Raw genomic sequence first — 25,429 nt, 5'->3', positions numbered from 1 at the left:
TTTTTTTTTGGTACCAGGGATTAGATCCAAGGGCACTTAACTACTGAGCCACTCTTTTTTTTTTTTTTTACGTTGTCTATTTTTAAGTCTAGGTCTCACACTAGGTTGCTTACAGCCTTGCTAAGTTGCTGAGGCTGGTTTTGAACCTGTGATCTTCCTATCTCAGGCTCTTGAGTTGCTGAGATTACAGGCATGTGCCACCATGCCTGGCTACATATGCTTATTATTTTTTTTTTAATCCTTTTTCTTCCCCTGAGCATTTCAACAGGTATTTTTCTGTTTTTAAAATCTCACTTTTTTTTTTTTTTGGTACCAGGGATTGAGGATTGAACCTACTTAACCACTTAACCACATACACAGCCCTTTTTGTGTTTTATTTAGAGACAGGATCTCACTGAGTTGCTGAGCACCTTGCTTTTTGCTGAGGCTGGCTTTGAACTTGCAAATCCTCCTGTCTCAGCCTGTTGAGCCACTGGGATTACAGGCGTGCGCCACCACACCTGGCATGAGTCTCACTTTTAATATCCCTATAGTATATGTATTCTTGTTTTCCCGTTGTCCTACCTTTATGTTTACTTTCATACAATTATTAATAGTGATCTGGTGAAAATGTTTGTGTGTAAGTCCTTGTCTAAGTTACAAGTTATTTCCTGAAGTTGGCATTCTGAAAAGGCTGGTTCTTAGTGCTCTCCCGGACCTTGCTCCAAATTCCTGTTCTACCCTTCCCTGCCTATGTCCTCCCACTAACTGCCTTACCACCTCCCTTTATAGTGACATTGGTCTTAGGTCTCCTTCCATTGGAGTTCCCACTAAAACTGACCTGGGCACTTCATCTTCAATTTCCCATCCTTTTAGGACCCCTGGTGGGAGGTTTTTGGGAGGTGGTACCCCATTCTTTAGATTGGGCATCAAAGACCCAGAGTGATCTCCAGCAGGCATTTCTATATGGCCACCTGCTTGCCTGCTGCCCAAAGGGAATTGGCCCTTTCTCACACTTTCTCCACTCTCCTTGCAGCCCCCAGCCTGCAGAGCAGTGTCCGGCAGCGCCTGACGGAACCACAGCATGGCCTAGGATCTCAGAGGTTGGTAGAGGGCGAGGCTGGCCACTTCTTGACGAGCCGGGTCTCTCTGCGGCGAATGCGCAGCCTTTCATCTGGACAGTCTTTCAGTTCTGAAGGCCTCGGGACCAGCCCACCATCTGCCTCTGCTTCTTCTTCCTGTTCCTCTTCCACTACCACCACCATCACCACCGTCCATGTCCACCCTATTTATTATCCCCACAGCACTTCCGATTTCCTCCAGATGGATCCCTACCCTGACCCACCCCCTTCTGACAGCACCGCTGTGATGCCTGGGCATTCAGAGAGCTTGGGGTATCAGCTGTCTCTCTTCTCTTTCTTCCTTCCCTTCCTGCTGCTTTTACCTTGGCCTTTGCCTGTTGGCTGCTGCTTGGTCAACTTTGGGGATGTGTGCAGTGGGGAATTTTCTCCTTGTCCTGTTCTTTCCCAGCTGTGGGGCTCCCTTTTAAGATCAGAAATTTCCTACACCTTTCTTCCCTTCTCTGTGTGGGGTTTGCTGATTCTTCCCCATGATCCTATAGCACTTTTGCCTAAACTATGTTCTTCTACATGCATTATGATTCTCAGTGGGGCCCCTGCTTCCTTTACTCCTTCAATAAGCATATATCGATGTCTACTCTGTGCCAGGTTCTTCTGGACATGGGGATTCATTTTTAGATGATAAGATACAATTCCAGTCATCATGAACTACAGTCTGATCCATGAATAATTATGGAACAGTCTGATAAGTGCTATGGGGGTGTTGAGGAAGGAGGAGTGACTAACAGTGTGTACCTTGGGGGAACGCTTCACAAAGGAGATGACATTTGTGCTAACACCCTGTTTACAGGGAAGAGAAAGTATTCTAGGCAGAGGAAACATTATACGCAGAGGCTAGAACGATGAAAATCTCAGAAAAGCTATGGATTTTGGCTTTTACCCTTTAGGAGATAGAGAATGGCAAAAAGAGTTTTAAAAGAAAGAGAATTGATCAAATTTGCTTTTAGAAATAACATTTTTAGTGGTTTGTATGTAGGAAGAAAAGGAAGAATTCAGAAGTCATTGTAGTAGACCACTAGGGGAGGTAATCAGGATCTTGGGATGAAAAGAAACAAATAATTTGGTAACTGACTAGAGAGGTAAAGGAAAGAGAGGAATGTAGCATGACACTTTGTTTCAGCTTCAGTGATTGAATGAGTCTTGAATATGTTTGGAGGTTTTGGACAAAAGTTGGATAGGTATTAAAATACTCATTTTTCAGAGCAGAAAGTGAAGGTTCTGAAAGGTAATGTTCCCCAGGTCCCACAGCTAATTGGGAGCAGAGCATAGACTAGAACTTGGCTTTCCATTTCAGGAGACTCTGTTGGATACATTTATCTTCTCTGCGGTCTCAATAATGAACAGGAAAGGAATTGATGAAAAACTTTCTCCTGCAGCCTGGTCTGGCATCTGCAGGAACTTTCCCTGCTAATACTTCAAGAATACCAGGCTAAGGTCAGAAGTAGTATAGCCTTGACTTCCTGGAAGAAGCTTAGGGGACCCTGAGAAAGTCTTGCTATTTGGAAATATCTCATATTCCTGAAGTGATTTTGGCCTAGTCCTGGATGTTTGTTGCTTTCTTTTGGTCCTACCTCACTCTGGATACTCATCTCTCTAGCTCTAACCCTTAAGACTCTGGAAAGTTATCTATGAGGGATCTTCCTTTTTTTTTTTTTGTCACAAAGAGCTGCCTATCTTCACTTTCATCCTCATTTTCATCCAGAAGCCTAGAAAGGGAAACAACTCTAATACAGACGGAGAGGACTGAATTGGGTTGGGGAAGCTAGGGGATGCTGTGAATCTCATGCACCAAGGCCTAAGCTGAGGGCATTGGGGATGAAGGGGTGGGAGAGCTACCTGCATCCACCTGGCCTGTTCACTACTTAATTTTCTTTTGCACCATGCACCAGAGGATCATCTCTAAAGGCAAACAGGCTCTCTAGTAAGGTTAGTAACATGGGATGGGAGTCCAAGGCAGTCTAGCCTTTGGGGAGGGTCATCCTGGCCTGAAGGGTTTCAAAGATTGAGGAAGGGAAAGTGAGCCTCCCTCAGTGGGCTTTATATTTATTCGGCAGTCTTAGCTTTTAGAAGCATAGAAGGGTGGGAATCAAGACAAAATGGGACTATGAGCCAGAAGTGATGAGACTGGGAGACCCCCAACCTTTTGACCTTTTTTCTTTGGTGTTAGAAAACTAGGCTCTTAGGACATTACTTTCTTAGCTTAGAAGATCTCTAGTCAGTGTGGTTGCTCCTTAGAATTTCTTTAGCACTTTCCCAATGGATTATATATGTATGGAGAAGGCAGGGTAGGGAGAAGATCATTTGGGAGCTTAGCAAAACAAGGACACGTTTAGATAGAAGCAAGGACCAGTGTCAGATATATAAAATCAAATGAGAGACTAAATATTTGTGAATACTAGATTATGTGGCTAAAACAGTATTTGTAGCATGAAACCTAGAAATGGAATAATTTTCTGCTGTCCCTTGAGTCTGGAAGATACTACTAGTCCATGGGGTTGCTGCTTGATTCCTTGATAACTAAACCTATGATAGCTATGAGTTAACCCCCTGTTTATCTACTAAAGGGACCTGGTACCCTCCCTAACTTGTAACTATTGGCCTTCTCCTTTTGGGGTCCTATGATGCTCTCCTCTCCCACTCAGATGGATTCCTCTCCTCTCCTTTGCCTCTCGGAAAGCAGAAACTGGGTTCAGAATTGGTAGGGAATCCCCATATCTACCCTTTTGTCTATAGAGGCAGATGCAGTGGCATCTGAAATTGGTTTATATTCTGCCTTGAAACAGCCAGCCCCTTAAAGGGTCTCAAGCTCCTGGACTAGACTCTGTGTGTGCATGTCCATTGTGCAGTGGCATGTTCACATAACTCAGCCTTGCAAAGAAAGCCTCTTGTGACTGGCCCCCATATGGACCTCCCAGCTTGACTGGCCTCATCATCTTCATTCCCACAGTACTTTATATATTTTCAAGTGTTTTTCATCCTCCAAACAATATTTTTAGATGATTAAACTGGTATTTTCTTCATTGGGCCAAAAGTGAGGACCAGCAAGGTTAGATGACTTGTCCAAGATCACACAGAGGAGTCCAGAGCTCTTCTGAACTCCTGCTCCTTAAAGGCCAACATACTGTCTTTTCTATGCCTCTCTATATTCTCCCTGTCAGCAGAGCTCTGAAACAGACCCCACCCTTCCTGCTCCACCATGCACTTGGTGTTGAACTCTATAACACTTCTCTGTGATCTCCTTTATATCCTGTGAGAAGGTAGGAAGAGACAGCAACTTGGCCTTTTGGTGTGAGTGAAGGATTGTTTGCAAGGCTTTTCTAACTTCTCCTCCCTAGCCTGGGTCAGGACCATTGACTGCATGTGCTGTGTTCCTTGGGGCCTGGCCCAAACTGGATGTATTCCGGGGCGTGGCAGGAGTAAGTGGGGGAGGAAGGCATGAAAAGTGACTCAGAACAACATGTAGGTTCTATGTTAGTAGAGGACTGAGTCCTAAGAAACCTAGCCAAGGCTGGGTGAAGTGGCACATGCCTGTAATCCCAATGACTCAGGAGGCTGAGGCAGGAGGCCAGCTTCAGTAACTTAGTGAGACCTTATCTCAAGAAATAAAAAGAGCTGGGGATGTAGTTCAGTGGTAGAGCACCCTTGGGTTCAATCCCCAATACTTGGGATAGAGGGAAGAACATTAGCTAGCTATGGCATCCAGAGGAGGTTACCTGTGGGGTTTAAGCCTATGGGTGCAACAGTTTGGACCTTTGAATTCAGCAGGGATGGGGCTCAGGTATTTAAAAGCCCTTTGCCTGACAGATGATGGTATAATGACATTTGTTTTTGTTTTGTCCACCTCTTCTCTTCCCATCACTTTTTCCTTTCTTTCTCCTCCTGGTGGTTCTTATTTCTACCTGCTTCTCTTCCTTTACAATTCTCATATTTTCCTGTCTCTTCTTCAATCTACTCCATTCCCTATTTCTGCCTCCTTTGTATCCTGTACTAATGGCTTATTCAACTTCCATTACTCATTCCTCTCCTTCCATCTGCCTATTCATCCTATTTCTCTCTCCTGCCTCCATTTTCCTACCCTGTTCTTGTCTTCTCATGTTGTCCCTTTCTCTTCTTCACTTTTTCCCATCTCCCTATCCTATATATGTCCTTTTCTTCCTCTCATCCCATTTCTTGCAGGGATTTGACCCATTCCGATTCGGAGTCCTCCCTCCACACGAGTGACCGCCAGCGTATGGCCCCCAAGCCTCCTCAAATGGGCCGTGCTGCAGATGAGGCTGTCAATGTGATGACTTCCAATGGTAGCCACCGGCTGATTGAGGGGGTTCACCCAGGATGCCTGGTGGAGAAACTGCCTGACAGCCCTGCCCTGGCCAAGAAGGCATTACTGGCGCTGAACCATGGGCTGGACAAGGCCCATAGCCTGATGGAGCTGAGCCCCTCAGCCCCATCTGGTGGCTCCCCACCTTTGGATTCTTCCAGTTCTCATGGCCCGAGTTCCCCAGACCCAGACACACCATCTCCAGTTGGGGACAGCCGAGTCCTGCAGGCCAGCCGAAACACACGCATTCCCCACTTGGCTGGCAAGAAGGCTGTGGCCGAGGAGGATAATGGTTCTATTGGTGAGGAGACAGACTCCAGTCCAGGCAGGAAGAAGTTTCCCCTAAAAATTTTTAAGAAGCCTCTTAAGAAATAGGCAGGATGGGGGTGGCAGTTGTGAGACAGCTTGTCCTTCCCTGGGTCTTCTGCCTTCCCTTCCTTCGAAATATCTGGCCCCTAGATTGGGGCATTGAAGGTCTGGCCCAGGGGCCTGGGTACTGTACATACCTGCTGCCTCCATCCTTGGTCCTTCATCATTATTTATTAACTGACCACCGAAGCCTGCCTGCCCTGCTTCCCTCCCAACCGTGGGCTGCTGCTGTCACTCCCTCTCCACTTCAGTGCATGTCTTAGTTGCTGTTCCTTCAGCTCCCAGCTCCTCTGGGGTCCAGCTTCTGTCTGCTGTCCCATTTTTGAGGTTTGGTTTTTTGTTTCTCTGTCTCCTGCTTTCAGGCTCCTCCCTCCCACCATATCCCAACTTCCCCTAGCAGTTGTGGGGAAAACAGGAGGAATAACTTCTGACACTCGTGCCTCATATCTCTTTACCCATGTATAGTGGTTCTGTTGGCCCCTGACTGGGGCCAAGGGCCTAATATGTGACATTTGTTCTTTGGGAGTATGGTGGGCTGAAGAGAACCTCATGCTGGGGCTTACTCAGGTCTCTAGGGATCCATAGGGGAGTGAACCAATTCCCAGAGAACAAGTCACCAGAGTTTTGGAGAGAGGCCAGGCTAGGGATGGACTGGGAGAGACCTCTCTTAGTTGGAGGAAGACTGAATGCCAGAGCCATGGGCTATAAGGCAGTCACCTTTTCTCTCGTTGCATCCACATCTGCCTCCCTTTACCCTGCTCCCCCATACTGTAGGAGTGTTCGTCTCTAAGAGGTGCTGCCTCAAAGCATCCCCAAGTATACTCCTTGGGCTTAAAACAATTGGCTTCCCTGGCTATGGGAACCACAGTTGTAACAGAGGGTTCTTGTGGAGCCCTGGAGCTGCTGGACAAGGATGTTGCTGTATTTGAACCAAAAAGACAAAACAGTTTAAAACAAATCTCCTGAATTTCCCAAGTGCCTGCACAGCATACTCCCACTTAGACCCCATTTTCATATTACTGCATAGCCTGGGCCAAAATGGACACAACCAATTTGGGGAAGGGATGGCAAAGGGAGATGGTATATGTGAAGGCTGTTGTGTGATCACTTCCCCCCAACCTTTCCATCTTCTAGACAACTCTCTCTTTTACCTGTTTTTGCTATGGCTGTAAAAGTATTTTTCCCCTATGCCCCATTCTGCCATGCCTTTATCCTGGGATCCTATTTTGGGCCTGGGGTGGGTGCACCTAGGGCTGGTCTTAGGAGGGTGCTAGGCTCCAGACTGCCTTGTATCCCCTGGACACCCTCACATGGGTTTTTCTGTGTTATTTCATAAGACTCTTTGAAGTCCAATAAAGCATGTAGGAGATTTTAACCTCTGTTGGTTTTGACTCTCATTGTGTCTTTGTGGTTTAACAGACAAGAGATGAAGAGATTATTTTACCCTGGGAAAATGAAACGCAAAAGCACATACCTGAAAGCAATCTGGGTAGTTATGTACTAAATAGTTAATTTTAACTTCAGATAAAAAGTAACTTTTTGGAACAATTATGTCCTACGCAATATTTGGGGCATAGTTTTATTTCTTAAACCTTGCCAATCCTATTTCTAGGCTGTCATGATCCTATAGCTTCACCAATGACGACCTATGATTTGGAAGTACTTCATGGGGAGCTTGGGCAACATCTGGAGAGCAGTGAGGAACGAATGAGAGGTCGTGGAAGCTTTTAGGGGAAGGATGCCACAGACAGATTTCATAAAGATGAGTTTGTGTAGCCTAAAACAGAAGCTTTTATATCAGCCTTGTATATAGTAAGACTTTCAGGTCTTCTTACCATCTATGTTCAGGCCCAACGCCATCCGATGTTCACAAGGCAACAACTGCTTTATTGCTCGCCCTCTCTTTGCCACTGTCCACTTGAGACCTCAAAAAGCAAATGGGTCATGGCTTTGCTTAAAAATCTCGCAGGGTTCCCAATTCCTAGCATGGCTTTCCTCCAATTCTTGAGAGTCCGGCTTCTCGCCGACCTGAGACCCTTGACGCTCCTGGCTGTCTGGCCACGGATGCTAAGCTTCAGCCCACGGCGGTTTGGGGGACTATCCTAACAGTCGAAATCAAAAAAAGTGTTCTGGATGGTTGGGGTTTTGTTGAGATTTCAAAAATACTTACACTGCGTGACTAGGCGGGGCTCTGGAGAAAGAGGAGTGGGGCCGAGTCTGGCGGGCTTTACGTTTACGTCAGACCCCAGGGCCTCGGACTCGGCTTTGCCCACACTCAACATGGCGGCGGGAGAACTGCGTTCCCGCCAGGCCTCCCTCCGCTAATGTGGCCGTGGGAGGGGAAACGTCTCCTGTTGCCCATGATCAACATGGCGGCTGCAGGGCGAAACTGACTTCCTGGAGTCAATTTCTGCCAATTCGATTCTGGGCGTGGGCGGTGTCGACGACGTCATACAAGCTGCGTCGCGCTGCTTTGCGCGTCATTGGTGGCGGGAGCGGGAAGGAGTTCGGATTTTTGCGCCTCTGCACTGGTGGGGAAAGTGCTGTCTGTGCCCAAGTTCTACTCTCGGTGCCTGAGCAGCTTCTTGGAGCCAACCCTTCACACTCTGCCACTGTCTCGATCCTGCTGGCGTTTTGGAACTGCCGCCCGGTCTCGGATTCCTCACCACTCCTGCCACTAGCTGCAATGCATGTGATCAAGCGAGGTGAGTGAGGGGTCCGGGGAGGCCGCGGGTGGGTGAGGAGGAAGATTGGGGACGTGGGCTGCTGCTGCCCAAGCACTTACCCTCTCCCGCCGGCGGGCCGCCCGGCCGGCTGCTGCCGCTTCCCGCCCTTCCCGCCGCGGCTTCCCGCCCTGTCATCCAACACGGCCTGTTTCCCGTCTGTCTCCTCCGTCCTCCTTCTGGGCTTCGGTCTGCACTCCCTCAATTTTGTCATCATTAACTTCTTCCAAAAGTATCACTCCTTCCTGGCATCGAGTGGTTACTGTGTGCGTCAGCGTTTTATAGGCATTTTGTTCTTCCTTACCATAGCGTATGAGATAGCAATCATTGGCTCCACACAGATGAAGAAACTCAAGTTCAGAGAGGTTTTGATGACCGACCCAGTGTCCCCCAGTTAGTTCATGGCGAAGTCAGGGTTCGGACCCATACCTGATAAGTTTTACTTGAAAATGAAAACATGAGGTTGGTGACCTGCCCTAAGCACAGGAGAAAACGAGGAAAGAATGGACTTTGACCTCTAAACGGGCACCTGTCATTTTCCTTGTCACTTTTGTGGTAAGAGGGTGGACGTGTGGGGTAAAAAAAAGACTCCAGACATAGGCAGCACTCTAGAGTTTGTCCTTTGAGACATTGTGTTGCCCTGTGTCCCAGTAGCAGTCCCAGAGGAGAGTTTGTGGCAGAGACTGTCTTCCCTATGAAGGGAAGAGACAGGAGATCAAAGAAAGGGGGCCAAGGCTTCTTCTGACAGAATGAAAGAACCCAGGAGGGATTTGCATTCTTTTCCAACAGTTATTTCCTGTTAGATTTGCTGTATTCCTTCTTTGTGCCCAGCTCTTTGCTAAGCAGGTAATCTCTGCCTCAGGAAAGATTGGAAAAAACAAAACAACACATAACTTAAAACAGAGAGCCATATGAGAGGTAGGAACAGATTTTTGAGGTCAGTCTACTTGCCTTTTAAAATAACAAAGTTATTTAGAAATTGTAGGAATTTATTAAATACTAGTTGATTGGGTGTTTCTGTTTTGTCTTCTAGGCTGTGAGCATTTCAAAGATGGGGACTGCTCACATTTAACACAGGACCTGCCATGAATAGGTGCTCACAGAATAAACGGGATATGTAAAAATGTAGGATGCAATGATTGCTGTGGGTAGGCAGTTGATTTTCCTGTGTCCAGATTATTTTAACTACAGCCTAGAGATGGAGAGGTGGACAATGGTGGCCCATCTTCCTGTGTTTAGTATCTTGATACATCAGTTTTTGAACTTCTTCAGGCCCCCATTTTGGCTCATGAAACCAGGCACCAAAATACAATAGTGTAATTATTATTATTTTATTTATTTACTTATTTATTTGTTAGTGGTACTGGGAATTTAACCCAAGCATGCTGTACCTCTGAGCTACACACCCCAGACCTTTTTTATTTTTAAGACAGGGTATCACTGAGTTGCTGGCCTCAAACTTGTGATCTTTCTTTCTCAGCTTCCTGAGTCACTGGGATTATCCAGTGTGTACCACTGCATCCAGCATTAGTGCACTGTTTTTGGTCTGTGCCTGCGGTTGAGAGATGAACATAGTTTTTAAACCTTTAGAAAGAAATATTTGAGTTTGGTCGTAAGATAAGTCAGTAACAAAGATAAATTGAGAATTTATGGACTTAGATGACCAGAGTAGGGTAATAACTATGATTTAATAAATATTTAATAAAGGCTGAATTTTTAACCTTTTAACTCTAGTTTAAAATACTATAGTTTACAAGGGATTCTACAGTAAGCACCTTAAAAGACAGGACTTATTTTCTCATTCCCTTAGAGAACAGTTTAATCTGGATGACCCATGCTCTATCTAGACTCAGCCATTTTAAAATTCAGTAAGCCTTTTTTAAAAAAACAATTTTTTGTAGCTGTAGATGGACACAATACCTTTATTTATTTGTTTATTTTTATGCGGTGCCAGGGATCAAACCCAGTGCCTCACTTGTGCTAGGCAGGCGGTCTGCCACTGAGTAAAAGTTTTTAATATTTGAAATGTACTTAGATTTGATTGTTTTATTATTTATTTGTTTATTTACTTATTTATTGTGGTCCTGTGGATTGAACTCAAGGCTTTGGGCAGGGAATACCAGTGGTCTGCCACTGAGGTACACCCTCAGCCCTATTTTCTATTTTTTAGTGTGCATAGGTTTTGTCAGTTTGTTTTTTCACCTCTCTTATTTTTGGCATGCCAGTGAAGTCACAGACTAACTCTTATAGTTTTTGTTAATTTTAATGTAATTATTCAGAGGACAGCTAGCAGTTGTTGTCTGCCCAGACACTATGAGGGAAATGATAAAGGGAAGAAACAGCTTTATCTTCAAAAACTTGAAGTTATAAGAGATTTAGGAATAATCCATAGGAAAATTGTTAGATAAGAGAAGGAATATTAGTTGAGTTTTTCTCATGTTATCTGGAGCTTTTTTTCCCTAATGAGAAATTAAGATTAAAAAATAAAAGTTGAGAGCCATTGCAATAAATGACAGAGTAGCTAATTGAGTTATAAACTGTGCTTTGAAATTTAATGTAGTGTTTTCAAAACTTTGGATTGTAACCCACAGTAAAAAATTCATTTTACAGCTGGGCATGCTGGCACATGCCTTTAAACCCAGCGACTCAAGAGGCAGAGGCAGGAAGATCACAAGTTCAAAGCAAGCCTCAGCAACTTATTGAGGACCTAAGCAATTTAGTGAGACCCTGTCTCAAAATAAAAAGGGCTGAGGATGTGGCTCAGTGGTAAAACTAAATCCCTAGTATAAAAAATACGTTTCCCATAAATGAATATGTACAGTGTTTTTATATGTATATAAAACTGAAACAAGTTGATAAACTAATAAAATAAAAAGAGCTGGGGATGTGGCTCAGTAGTAAAACACCCCTGAGTTCAATCCCCAGTATGGGTTGGGGGCGGAGATAATCTGGCTACTATATAGGATAAAAGGGGAACATCATTTGGAAAGTTAATGCAAGAATCCATCAGCATAATGTAAGGAAAGGAAAGACTTTCCGAATAGAATATTTGCTTTTTGAAGATGATCCCCCAAAAAGCAAAGGCAATCTCAATGAACGTCTGAGTGGTTTGAATCCTTTCATTTGTGAAATAGCATTTCATGTTGGCTAATTTTTGAAGTTCACATATTAATTACATTTGATTCTTTGACATTGCCATTGTAATAAGTTCTAACATGACTTATGGTTTGGTTCTTCAGATGGCCGCCAAGAGCGAGTCATGTTCGACAAAATTACGTCTCGAATCCAGAAGCTTTGTTATGGACTCAATATGGACTTTGTTGATCCTGTAAGTATATAAAGTTTATATCTTGGGATCCTTGATTCATGTAATTCTTTCTACTTGTCTTTTATCTCTGGCCCTTCAATTACCTGATATACTTTGGCTATTCTGGCTATTCCTTTGGATATAAAATGTGAATTTATTGCTTAAAACTTTTTTTCCCCTTAATTTTGGTCCTGTCCTGTGAGTTCTTAAGTTTTCAGAGAATTATGAGTGTGAATGAATAAAGGGGAAAACTTGTTGTTAGCATTTATGATCATGGATTTTCTTGAGTACATTACTTTTTTTAGAGTGGCAAAATCTGTGGTAAAGCTTGTTTTTATTTATTTATGTATTCATTCATTTATTTACTTTGATACAGAGTCTTGATAAATTGTTGAGGGCCTCACTAAGGTGTTGAGGCTGGCTTTGAACTTGCAGTCCTCCTGCCTCAAATCTCCCGAGCAACTAGGATTACAGACATGCAACACTGCACCTGGCATAAAAGTTTTTTTTTAAATTGTGGTCATTTGGATAGAAACTGGTTTAAAATTTCTTTTTTAAATCCTTATGGAGCTGGTAATGATGGTGCATGCCTGTAATTCCAGCAACTCAGCAGGGCTAAATCAGGATTGCCAGCCTCAGTAACTTAGTGAGGCCCTGTCTCAAAATAAAAAAGAAAAAAGAGAAAGGCCTGGGATTTGGTTCAATGGTTAAGCACTGGTGGTTCAATCCCCAGTACTAGGAAGAAAGGAAAAAAAGAAAGGAGGAAGGAAAGAAGACTTCATGGCCACTATTTAAATTAAGGAGAACAAACTTTGTCAGAGATTAAAGTTGAAATGTTTTTGTAATTTGCGAAGTGCTAAAGAAAGAGTAGTCATTTTATTTTATTATGTTTTATTTTTCTGTGGTGCTGGGGATTGCATCCAGGGCCTTGGGCATGCTAGGCAGCTTTACCCCTGAAGTACACTCCCAGACCAATAGTAGTTATTATTATTAGATGACTTAGCTCCAAGCCTAATTCATACCTTTATCTCCTTTAATTGGAATGATTATAGCTTGATTCATTTGCTTTCCCATACTTGGTCTTAGACGGAATTGGGAAAACTGGGTTAAATATTAAGAGCTGAAGTACTAATCATAGGGAGAATTAGAATGAAGGATGAGAAAATACTTTACTTATAGAACCATAGATCTGTTTTAGCTATTTCCCTGTGAAACTTAATCTTTTTAAAGGCTACACATTTTTTTGTTTGTTTGTTTGTAGGTTTTTTTGTGTTTTTTGTTTGTTTGTTTTGGTACTAGTTCAGGGATGTTTTATCTCTGAGCTATATCCCCAGCCCTTTCTATTTTTTATTTCTTGACAAGGTCTTACTAAATTGTTGAGGGTCTTGTTAAATTACTGAAGCTGTCCTGGAACTTGGGATCCTCCTGCCTCAGCTTCCTGGGTTACTGGGATTATAGGCATGTGCTACTGCCCCAGGCTAGATTTCTTTTTTTTTCAAATCAGGCTTCTTTCTTGTAACTGTAGTATGTGTTTTCTGGCAGCTCTGTTAGCTTATAAATTCTTATTACTAAGCTTCTCATATTATGAAAGATAGCTTTTCAGAAAAGGAAGTTGTCTATATTATTATTATGATATATATTTGATTGTTTTCTTAATTGCTCTTTTAAGAAAGCTCTTGTTTTTGAGGAAAACTCAAGTAACTTTTGGTTTTGTAGGCTCAGATTACCATGAAAGTAATCCAAGGCTTATACAGTGGAGTTACCACAGTGGAACTAGATACTCTGGCTGCTGAAACAGCTGCAACCTTGACTACTAAGCACCCTGACTATGCCATCTTGGCAGCAAGAATTGCTGTCTCTAACTTGCACAAAGAAACAAAGAAAGTGTTCAGTGGTGAGTACTGGTGAAAAAGAAAGAATTTAATATTCCCAGAAAATTAATAAGGGTAATAATTGCATGAATTTCAAAAATTGCATCTTATTTTATAAAGCAAAGCATACAAATTAGTGACAAGAATTTTCTTTTTCTCCATGCCTCTGACCTGCTGCACGAAAGGGGTAATGGATCCTACTCTTTACACTTTGGTTCTCTTTTTATAAAGCCCATCCGGTGATGTGATTGGAAAAATGAGCAATGTATATTGACAAGTTCTGGGTTAAATAAAGTGTCACAGCCATCTTTTCATCATTCCTGTTTCACAGCTCAGGGAATGAGGACAAAGGAATTTAAATAGTATGTAGAATACCAGCTGGTAGACTAAGATAAGAAATCTTTTGTCTTTTAATTCCAGATATGTTCTGTTGGGCCTCAAACATTATATCCCTTTTGAGTGGATTTATTAAGATTTCAGTTCTCCTGAAATTCATCTGTGGGTTCAGTTTATTACCCATCAAAATACCAACATTCCATACCCATATGTTTATTTCATATATAAATGGCAAAAGGCCAAATACTGCTGTGACATCTTAAAGAACAGAGTAAGAGACTTTACTAAATGTGTACATAGAATCAAACTGCTTAAGATGATGATAGAGTCTGAGTTTTAAATTGGGTTTCTGTTCTGTTAGAATTAAAAAAAATGGTGGGAAGAGATTGTGATTTCTGCATTTCCTTATTTACAACCAATAATCTCAACTGGGATATGTATCAGAATCATCTGAGAACCTTTTTTAAGTTGCAAGAGCTAATATTCACTATAACTCTTGAAGATTGTTTTCTTAAATGAGATATTATCAGTATTATTTATTCAACATGGATATGTTTATTGAGCACATTTTATGCTAGGCACTGAAATGGATTAAGATAAAAAATGAGAATCACTGTTTTAGATAATTAGATATTAAGTGGTTTTGACATTTATATTTTTAATTTTATTTTTATTTAGATGTGATGGAGGATCTCTATAACTACATCAATCCACATAATGGCAAACATTCTCCTATGGTGGCGAAGTCAACACTGGATATTGTTTTGGCTAATAAAGATGTATGTATATCATTTCTATTAGAAATATTTTGGGGGTTATTTTTTTTTTTTAAACAACACACAGCTGAGAAAATTTAAACACCACAGAAGGTATAGGTTAAAATACATTCTCTTGCTCAGAATTCTGCTTTTTCTCTCCATAAACAACTTCATTTTATCATTTTAAAAATATTGCTTCAGAGTCATTTTATATATATATATACACACACACACACTCATGCATGTGTGTTCAGTATACTGTGCACACTATTCTTACTGATGCTTTTTTTTTTTTTTTTTACTTATAAGGATACCTTAGGGGGGAAAAAAAAAAAGGATACCTTAGAGGTTGGTCTGTATGAATTTCTCTTATTCTTGGTTTGTTTGTTTTCTTTTCTTTTTTTGGTGGTATGATACTGAGGATTGAATTTAGTACCATACCTGTTATTGAGCTACATCCTCAGCCCTTTGTATAGTCTTGCTAACTTTCAGAGGCTGGCTGACCTCACACTTTTGATCCTCCTGCCTTAGCTTCCAGAGTTGCCATACTGTGCCTAGTAGCTACCCTATTCTTTCTTTCTTTCTTTTAATTTTTTTAAACTTTATTTTTTTATGTGGTGCTGAGGATCAAAACCACTGCCTTACACATGCTAGGCAAGCACTCTACCACTGAGCCACAATCCCAGCCCCTAGCTACCCTATTCTTTCTAACACTGGAATAATATTTCATTTTAATAGATATATGGTCATTTTATGCATAAGTAAAAGTCCTTCAGTGATGAATATTTGTTTTTTCATTTTTATTGCAGTGAATATCCTTGTATAGTAGATGTGTTAGGTGAATATATTGAAAGAAAAAAAAATCCCTTATGTGGAATTGCTGAGCTAGAGTATATGCAGTCAAATTTTTGATAGATATTGCCAAACTGACTCCCAAAAAGTTTGCTCAGGTAAAATTTTGAAAGATCTTTCTCAGCCACTTTTTTGAATCCCTTTCTTAACTTGATCTCGGAGGACAGAAGGAAAAAGATGTATAGGTTCAGCCAGAACTTTTTCTCACACAATTGCCGTCAACATCTGTACAGATTAGAAACCAGTTTTAGCTCTTTCTAAACATGCATCTGGTATTGAAGAGAAAACTGATTTATTTGTATGTTGTTTGTATGTATAATCTTGAAGACAGGTTAAAAGCAGAAATAAAACAACAGCATCAAAACTTATGTCTTTAAAAAAATAAATATTGAAAAAAAGTATTGATAGTGAAATAATTATCCATTTTTCTTGCTAGGGCCTTCTTAGCTTTGGCAACAAAGATACCCTTAAAAATTTAAGAGAAAGAGTAAGGAGAGTATTATACAGATTTTTTTATTTTTAGGCTTTGACATGAATCATTATGCAGAAACACAGTATTTTGAAAGACTGGTGCCCTTTTTTTCATTCAGAGTGACTGTTTGTACCTAATTGCTTTTGTTTTTCTCGGTATGGATTTGTAGTCTACAGAAACACTTAATAATGTCAATTCTGAAATCTGTCAAATGAAAACCTGTTAAAAGTCATGAATTTTGAAAGCCTGTAATCTTTTCTGTTATTGCTTATTGTAAACATGTGCAATTTAAAGTGGATTCATTTTTATAACAAAAATATGAGTTAGCAAATATGTAGGGCCAGTACTTTTGGATTAACAACTTATCGAAAAATGTGTTTAACGATGATAGTATAGTTACTTTTTATGCTCATGTACTTTTCCTCTTTGATGAAAACATAATAGGGAAGATTTGGAGAATCATCTTTAATCATACAGCATGAGTTCTCTTCTAGTCTTTTTTTGGGGTTGTTATTTGTTAATTTTTTGTAGTGCTGGGGATGGAACCAATTGCCTGTGCATCCTAGGCAAGCGTTCTACTAACTATTTATACTCCCAGTCCATAGATAATCTTTTTTTTTTTTTTTTTAGAATTTTAATATTTTTATTTTTTTTTTAGTTCTCAGCGGACACAACATCTTTGTTTGTATGTGGTGCTGAGGATCGAACCCCGGGCCGCACGCATGCCAGGCGAGCTCGCTACTGCTTGAGCCACATCTCCAGCCCCATAGATAATCTTTTAATATGCATCTTTTACAGCCTAATTAGGATGCTCAATTTATATGCCAAAATTTGTTTTTTAAATGTTGGATGGATTTCTGTTCTATAGCAGTGAGACTTTGTATTACCTCTTTTGTATCCTATGTCAATTTTAGTTCTGGAGACATGACTGAAAGATTTTATGAAAATAAGTCTAATTAATTATGGGTTATTTTTCACCCCCATCAGCGCCTGAATTCTGCCATTATCTATGACCGAGATTTCTCTTACAATTACTTTGGCTTTAAGGTAAATAAATAATGTGTTTCAAATAAATGGGAGTTCTTCCCTAACATTAAGAAATACAGATTTTGTTTATGTTTTGATATAACATTATAATGGCATTTAGTTGTTTAGATGAACCTGGGGGATTAATGGGGTAAAGGTAATAGTGGTAGTTTGATTAAGGCAAATATAGCTTATCCATTTACAGTTTTTGAATTTTCCAAATATTCTGGATTATCCAAGGAATTATGCAGATATTTTGTCAGAATTATATCATGTTGTACCACTGTTTTTGCAATAACTATTTATTGAATCTCTTCTATGTGCAAAGTGCTTTTCTAAGTATTTTTGTGTTGACAGTGTTGTGACTGAGAACTTGATTGTTGATGTCAAACAGCTGAATTCAAATCTATTTCTCATTAGCAAGTTAATCCCTCTTTGTTTTGATTTTCTCATCTTTAGAATGAGGATAATAAAAAATTTCAACAAATTCTGTTGAGGATTAAATATGTGCTGCTTAGATTAGTCCCTAGCCTGTTAAAAGCATTTTATAGATGTTAGCAGTGTGATGATGACAGAATGTTAATGATGAATATCAAAACTTATGCTATTACATACAAAGCTGGCTTTTTCCAGAAATTTTCATGCACGCTTTGCCAAAACAAAAAAGAGCCAATTGACAGTGTTCTAGATTGAAACTAAGAAGAGTAAATGTGCTACTCTTTTTAGTTAAAGTTATAAAAATTGAGAATACTTAAACATATTACCTTATTGTGAGTGTTGTATCCATTGAGTCTTTAAAATATGTTCTCTGAAAATTTTATGGTCACTTTGCTTTTTTTTTTTTAAGACGCTGGAGCGGTCCTATTTGTTGAAGATCAATGGAAAAGGTGAGAAATTAAAATTTTTGTTTTACATTTTCTGTTCATTATATTGAATATAGCGCTTTGCACTGTTAGCCTTAACTTTCATTTAGACTTTAAATAACAATTAGAATCTTAGGTTTATTTTATGGATATTTATTCTGCGTATTTGTACAAAGTGTTCCCAAGTTTCTATTAATGTTCTGTTTTTTGATTAAAATACATTTAGCCTAGTTTTTCTGGTATATCCCATCACATGAAAACTCCTGTTTTGTTATAGTGGCTGAAAGACCACAACATATGTTGATGAGGGTATCTGTGGGGATTCATAAAGAAGACATTGATGCTGCAATTGAAACGTATAACCTTCTTTCTGAGAGGTGGTTTACACATGCTTCTCCCACTCTCTTCAATGCTGGTACCAACCGTCCACAACTTTCTAGGTATGTACCGTCTATAGCTTCTTTTAATCTTTTGAAATGGTTTTTACTTGGAAGTAAGAAAAAAAAAGTTTCATCACATTAAAAATTAATTTAGACCACAAACTATGCAACTCCTAGAAGAAAATGTGGGTCAACATTCCAACATACAGGCATAAACAGTGACTTTCTCAATAGGACCCATAAAACTCACTAACTTCTGAAAGAGGATTAATATCTAGAATATGTAAAGAATTCAAAAAACTTAACACCAAAAAATCAATTAATAAATGGGGCAAATGAATTAAGCAGATTCTTCTCAAAAGAAGAAACACAAATGGCCAACAAATATATGAAAAAATGTTCAATATCATTCACAAATAAGGAAATGCAAATAAAAAAACTGCTATGAGAGATTTCATCTCACTTGAATCAGAACGGTAGTCAGCAAGAATACAAACAATAATAAATGCTGGAGAGGATGTAGAGAAAAAGGAACACTAAAAATTCCCCATTAGATATTGTAAATTACTATAATCATTATGGAAATCAGGATGGGTGTTCCTCAAAAGACTAGGCATGAAACTACCATATGACCTAGGTATACCACTTGGTATTTATCCTAAAGAATTAAAGTCATCATTACCATAGTTTCATATATTTATAGCAGCATAATTAATTCACAATAGCCAAACTATGAAACCAGCCTAGGTATCCATCAAGAGATGAATGGATAAAGAAAATGTGGTATGTATGCACAATGGAATTTTATTCAGCCATAAAGAAAAATAAATGAAACTTGAGATCATTATATTAAGTGAAATAAGCCAAACTGAAAAGGCCATATGTTTTCTCTCATGTGGAAGCTAGGAGGAAAAAACAGAAGTTGGGGAGCAGAGATCTCATAAAAATAAAAATCAATAGTGGAATGGGATGTAGGGTGGGGGGAGTGAGGTGAAGTGTTGGGGAGTGATATTGGCCAAAGTGTATTGTTATATTGTGTGCCTATATAAATGTGTAATAAAAAAAAATCCCATAATTATGTAGAACTATAATGTACCAATAAAAAATTAGTGCCTTCTGTGAATACATGAGATTTGCATTCTGGAAAGATCTTTGCGTGGTAAATGAATTGGAGAGAACAAATGCTAATAATGAAAAATTTCTAAAGTTGATTATGGTAGTGGTTGTACAGCTGAATGTTCTAAAGGCTGTTGAATAGTATATTTTAAATAGGGAACTGTATGTGGGTTATATTTAGATATAAATTATATTTTTTAAAAAAGTAGGTCTAGGAGTGTATAGTTCAGTGGTCTAGTGCATGCTTAGTATGTGAAAGTCCCTGGGTACAACAGCTGGCAACAGAAAAGAAAACAAAGAAAAGGAAGAAAAAAAATTGATTCCAGGTTTAGGGTGTAGCTCAGTGGCAGAGTGCTTGTTTAGTATGTACAAAGATCTGGGTTCCATCCGTAGCACAACAAAAAATTAAAGAGAAAGGAAGGAAGGGAGGAAGGGAGAGAAAGAAAAAGTAAATGCCAAGAATTAGGGGGACTTTTATAGTAATTTATATAAGAAATTATGATAGTTTGGATTAGGGAGGTGAAAGTAGATACTTAGGGAGGTGAAAGTAGATATTTAGAAAAGTAGAGAGATTCAAGACGTATTTAGGAGGTGAAGTTAACAGAATTTGATGATATTTTCAATATGGGTCAATATGATTCCTGGGTTCATGGGTAAAGTAACAGAATTAATGATAATTCCTTTTGCTGAGAAAAGGAAGTTTAACAGTTTGGTAATATGTGAAAAATGTCATTAGTTACTTGGTTTATCCCAGGGATGCAAGGGTATACCAATATAAAAAATACATATTGATATAATTCATTAACATTTATATAACTTAATGCTCTTTCCTAATAAAATACTTTAAGTATGGAAAAGAACTTTCTTAATTTGGTAAAAGTACCCACTAAAACTTGAATCTGTCATCTCTTTTTCAACATAGTAGTGGAGGCCCAAGCCAACATTATAAGAAAAAGAGAAGATTGGGAACAAGGAAAGAAAACTGTAATGATTCAGATATTATTTTTACATAGGAAACTCAAGAAACCTATAGACAAATCATTAAAATTAAAAAGAGATTTCAGATGGGCACGGTGGTGCAATCCTATAATCCTAGCAGCTCAGGAGGCTGAGGCAGGAGGATCAAGAGTTCAAAGCCAGCCTCAGCAAAAATGAGGCTCTAGGCAACTCAATGAGACCTTGTCTCTAAATAAAATACAAAATACGGCTGGGATGTGGCTCAGTGGTCAAGTGTCCCTGAGTTCAATCTCTGGTACCAAATAAAAAAATTTAAAAAAGAGAGATTTCAGCAAAAATACCTGGATATAAGTTCACTATTAATCAACTGAGTTTTTATAGCTGTTAGAAAATGTATGTTACTAGAAGGGACCTAGGAATATAACAAAAGATATTATAATTTTTTTTTTCCTGTGGATTGAATCCAGGGTTTTTAGCTTGCTAGCTTATTTATTCATAATACATTCAGATGCTCAGAGAACATATAAAGAAGATAAGTGATAGAACACTGAGCCACACCCTCAACCCCTAAAGATGTTTAGATTTTAAAGGTAAATACTCTAAAACCGGATTGAAGGACGTTATAGAGAGTGAGTTTATATTAATAAATGGATTCAATATTCTTAAGATGTCAGTTTTCCCCAAATTAATCTAAAGATTCAGTGTAATTTTAGTCCAAATTTCATCATACTGATTTTATAATTTATGGGGAAGAGCAAAAGAATAAAAATTGTTTTAAGAGGCTTCCCAAAGATAATTAGGTTCTATTCCACAGAACTTATAAACATTACCTTAAGAAATAAAATAGTCTTTGCAGGTATAACTCTGAACACATCGCCTTGTGCTTTTGTCTAAGGACTGTTCACAGAAGTCTTGAATTTTAGTGCAAGTACAAATTATTTGTTATATTACTTTTTAAATCTTACTCTGAATATTTAGTAGAAAGTCAGTGAATAGAACTACTTGAGTGGTTGAATATTTAAGACAGTGTAGGGATCACTGGTAGAGTTTCCTGAATTGGCAGGAAGATGATATCCAAAGTGCAGATAAGAGGGGTCATCTTTATATTTATTAAATTTTTTTAGAGGAGTCATCTTTAAAAGACTATAAAGGAGCTATAATTTTAGTGGACATATCAAAGAATTGGTTGACCACTGGATATAGGTTTCTTTTTTCATAAGTATTTAATTTTTCTTGGCCTACTAACAGATTGAAAAAATTGGTGTATGCTTATGAATGATATTTTGCAGTCTGGTAAAAATTTAAACTATATTTTAGACTTAACAATAGGACTTTTTTCTTGGCTTAATATCTAGAGTGGACAGTAAGATAATTTTGAAATAATATAATAGATTGATTTGTTTGATTGTTGTATTCAGTAAAGGTTTTTTGTTTGATTGTTTTTCCCCTTCTAAAACCTCTTAGGAACCTTGTAAACTTTAAATCTTTCATTTATACAACTTATTGTCTTTGGATTGTATAATCATTTATGTGAGTCTTCTTTATTTCCTTGCTCTGAGTTGTCACTTTTTTCCCATAGCTGTTTTCTTCTGAGTATGAAAGATGACAGCATTGAAGGCATTTATGATACTCTAAAGCAGTGTGCATTGATATCTAAGTCTGCTGGGGGAATTGGTGTTGCTGTGAGTTGTATTCGGGCTACTGGCAGCTACATTGCTGGGGTAAGCTTCTGTTGTATGATTTTTGAAATGGTTTTCAAATCCAAAAGCAGTCACACTTATGGTCAAATAGGGCATAATTTTATAATGCCAGTGTTTGGGAGACCTGGCATTAATTATTAGGTGGTTGTGACTTGAAGTGAGTCATTTCATATTTGGCTTTATTTTCATCTCTCTTCTCAAAGGTTTAGTTTATACTAGGTAATCTCTAGAATCCTTTTTAGCTTAAATTTATAATTCTGATTTATTTTAGCAATAATTATAACAACAATCATTTTCTGATTACTCTCTATGTGCTATATCTATTATAAATATTTTACATGAATTAATCATTTAATCCTTATTACATCCCTATGAGATAGGTACTTTTCTTATGCATGCTAAGAACTTTTTTTCTTATGGTAATTTTGGGAGTCAAGGCATTAGCTTTTTCATTTTACGAATAAAGAAATTGAGCTTAGAAAGTTAAGTTTCTTATTCAGAGATCAGTTACTTAAATTTGTAGTAGTGCCAGGATTCAAGCTTTAAACAGTGGCACTTTAAGGTATAAACTTGCCCTTTGCTAGTTTGCTGTTATTTGGCAATCAAGATAATGATTTTGGGTAAGACTTGAATTTAAATTATCTCTACTATTTACTAGTAATATGGCCTTTGGACAGTTATTTTATCTCTGAGTTTGTCTCATCTGTAATGAAAAAATATTTAACCCTATGGAGTAAAGTTGTAGAAGGAAGCTACTCAATTATGTAGTGTTTTGGAGGTGCTGATATAAACAGAACCTTTACACACCTGGTGGGGCTGGGGTTGGGGCTCAGAGGTAGAGTGCTCGCCTAGTGCGTGCGAGACTCTGGGTTCGATCCTCAGCACCACATAAAAATAAATAAATAAAACAAAGGTATTGTGTCCAACTACAACTAAAAAATAAATATTAAAAAAAAAGACTTACTTTGGGGTTAGAATGATTATTTTAAAGAATTGTCAGATGTCTCTTCAAGTCATAACAGTCTATTTTCCTAGCTTCGTTCTGTAATCCATTTATTGCTGAGAATCTTTATTTACCTCATATATTGCCTTGATATATGCATTGCTTCTTATTCTTTTTATTTTAAAAATATTTTTAGTTATAGGTGAACACAATGGCTTTATTTTATTTATTTTTTAATGTGGAATCGAACCCAGTGCCTCACACGTGCTAGGCAAGTGCTCTACCACTGAGCCACAACTTCAGCCCCTTATTATTCTTATTGTAAGTTATCTTGAACTCCTTTGGGAAAGACGTTGTAGTAATATGCTTTTGTATTCTTTCATATATGTATTTTAGTTGTAGATGGACATAATACCTCCATTTTTATTTATTTCTATGTGGTGCTGAGGATCGAACCCAGTGCTTCACATACACAGGCAAGCACTCTGCCATTGAGTTATAGCCCCAGCCCCTTTTGTATTCTTGTACTGTACCCAAAGTTTATCTTTACATAATGACCTTTAGAAGGCTGTAAAGTTTAAATTTAGCTACCCTAATTTTGGATTCTTTTGACTTATAATTATTATTTTGTAAATTAGGGATGTCATAAAGTAATTTAATATCTAATTGCAATTTATTCAGCAACATTTGTTGATTTTATGTTGGGCATTATGTTTTTATAGCAGAGGTAGAAATGGAGAGCAAGTGAAACTTCACAGATTGTTACTTAGACTTAAGCACCCTTTTTGATGAAAATTAGGAGTGATTTGTTCACTTTTGGTTCATTTCCTTGCTGAGCCCTCTGTCTCCTCCAGATGCTTTTATTTTTTTTACTTTTTTTCAGACTAATGGTAATTCTAATGGTCTTGTACCAATGCTGAGAGTATATAACAATACAGCTCGATATGTGGATCAAGGTGGAAACAAGGTATGCTCTGTTACTTGAAAGTCAAGGAAATCAGAACTAAAAATCTTTAGCCATATATTGTGCAATTATGTTTCTAACTACTATGATTTTCATAGCAGGAGTAGTAGAGTTGAGAATATTGTGTTAATTTACCCAAGATTATCATCAGGATAGTTTGCAGCTAAAATTTGTTTCTTATGAATAGGTATACACACCAGTCATCTATTAGTTAATGAATTTTTCTCTGCTGAACTTTGGCAACCTTGATAAGACAGTTCACCTTTCTGACTGTTATATTGCATCTTTCTTTGGACTTTATGTGCATGGTCAGATGACGTAAAGTGATCTGGGCTACAATTGAAAAGGAAGCTCCATTTGTAGTTTACTGTATCTCCTTGGAGAAATTACTTAATCTTTCTCATTCCACATTTTCTTTATGTCAGTTGTTCTTTTTTACTCCTAGAATTCTAACAAAATATTACAACTTTAAATTTTCTAAGTGCTTTGATTTGTATCATTTCACTTAATTCATTAATTATAGTAAAGATATAAGGAAATGTTATGAAAATGCTTTGGAAAATATGAAATTTGTTAAATTCCAATTCTGAAAAAGAATGGTGATTTATTTACCATTAGCGTCCTGGAGCATTTGCTATTTACTTGGAACCTTGGCATTTAGACATCTTTGAGTTCCTTGATTTAAAGAAGAACACAGGAAAGGAGGAGCAGCGAGCCAGGGATCTTTTCTTTGCTCTTTGGATTCCAGATCTCTTCATGAAACGGGTGGAGACTAATCAGGTAAGAGAGATAGGTACCTGTTGGTAGTAGCAACTTGATTCATAGAGCTTTATCTTCAGTTATTTTAAGACATACGTAGGTAAAAGCCTTCTCTGTGTGATTCCATAGAAGGCATTCTGAACAAGTTAAGAGATGCCATGCCTGTCTTCTTGCATTTCTGTTCTTTAAAAGTTAGATCCTGCCTGACCTACATGCAGAACTAGATTCTGATCAAGTTGAGAGATGACATGCCTGCCTTCTTGCATTTCTGTTCTCTAAAGTAAATGTTACCTGACCTAAATGCTTAAAAGATCATATATAAACAGGCAAAACTAGATTTGGGGGACTGAGCCTAAAATGATTATTTCTTTTATTTTTAAAATTGTTCTAATTAGTTCTACATGACAGTAGAATGCATTTGATACCTTATACATAAAGGGAGTATAATTTCTCATTCGTCTGGTTTACATGATGTAGAGTTACACAGGTCATGTAATCATATATGCACAATAAGGTAATGTCCAATTCTAAAATGATTATTTCTATAGCAAATTCCCAAGAGAACCTATGAAAGCCACATTCTTGCAGTGTTTCTGA

At 38.5% G+C, this 25,429-nt stretch overlaps 2 protein-coding genes across 8 annotated transcripts in view; both read left to right on the top strand.

Moving 5' to 3' along the window:
* Positions 1-7,180, top strand: part of Stim1 (stromal interaction molecule 1) — a 258,583-nt gene extending 251,403 nt beyond the window's left edge. For 6 of the 7 annotated variants that reach the window (XM_046441805.2, XM_046441801.2, XM_046441803.2 and 3 more), the window contains 2 exons: positions 1,016-1,082; positions 5,295-7,180. In XM_046441805.2, coding sequence (XP_046297761.1) covers positions 1,016-1,082; positions 5,295-5,811 — 584 coding nt within the window. In that variant the 3' untranslated portion in view covers positions 5,812-7,180. Of the gene's footprint in view, positions 1-1,015; positions 1,083-3,007; positions 3,045-5,294 lie in introns of all 7 variants that reach the window. The other variant, XM_058578504.1, reaches the window with a different exon arrangement.
* Positions 7,181-8,269: 1,089 nt separating this feature from the next.
* The window catches only part of Rrm1 (ribonucleotide reductase catalytic subunit M1), a 33,053-nt gene continuing 15,893 nt past the window's right edge, over positions 8,270-25,429 (top strand). Inside the window, exons 1-10 of the mRNA XM_046441800.2 lie at positions 8,270-8,510; positions 11,768-11,856; positions 13,552-13,729; positions 14,721-14,821; positions 17,112-17,171; positions 17,998-18,037; positions 18,291-18,453; positions 22,046-22,187; positions 23,993-24,076; positions 24,692-24,853. Of these exons, the coding sequence (XP_046297756.1) occupies positions 8,492-8,510; positions 11,768-11,856; positions 13,552-13,729; positions 14,721-14,821; positions 17,112-17,171; positions 17,998-18,037; positions 18,291-18,453; positions 22,046-22,187; positions 23,993-24,076; positions 24,692-24,853 (1,038 nt within the window). The 5' untranslated portion in view covers positions 8,270-8,491. The remainder of the gene's footprint in view (positions 8,511-11,767; positions 11,857-13,551; positions 13,730-14,720; positions 14,822-17,111; positions 17,172-17,997; positions 18,038-18,290; positions 18,454-22,045; positions 22,188-23,992; positions 24,077-24,691; positions 24,854-25,429) is intronic.

This window comes from Marmota monax, unplaced genomic scaffold, assembly GCF_021218885.2.
Source record: "Marmota monax isolate L192 unplaced genomic scaffold, Marmota_monax_Labrador192_F-V1.1 WCK01_AAM20220418_F8-fsc00068, whole genome shotgun sequence".
NCBI classification, from domain to species: Eukaryota; Metazoa; Chordata; class Mammalia; order Rodentia; family Sciuridae; genus Marmota; species Marmota monax.
This window is presented reverse-complemented; position numbering and strand designations above follow the sequence as displayed.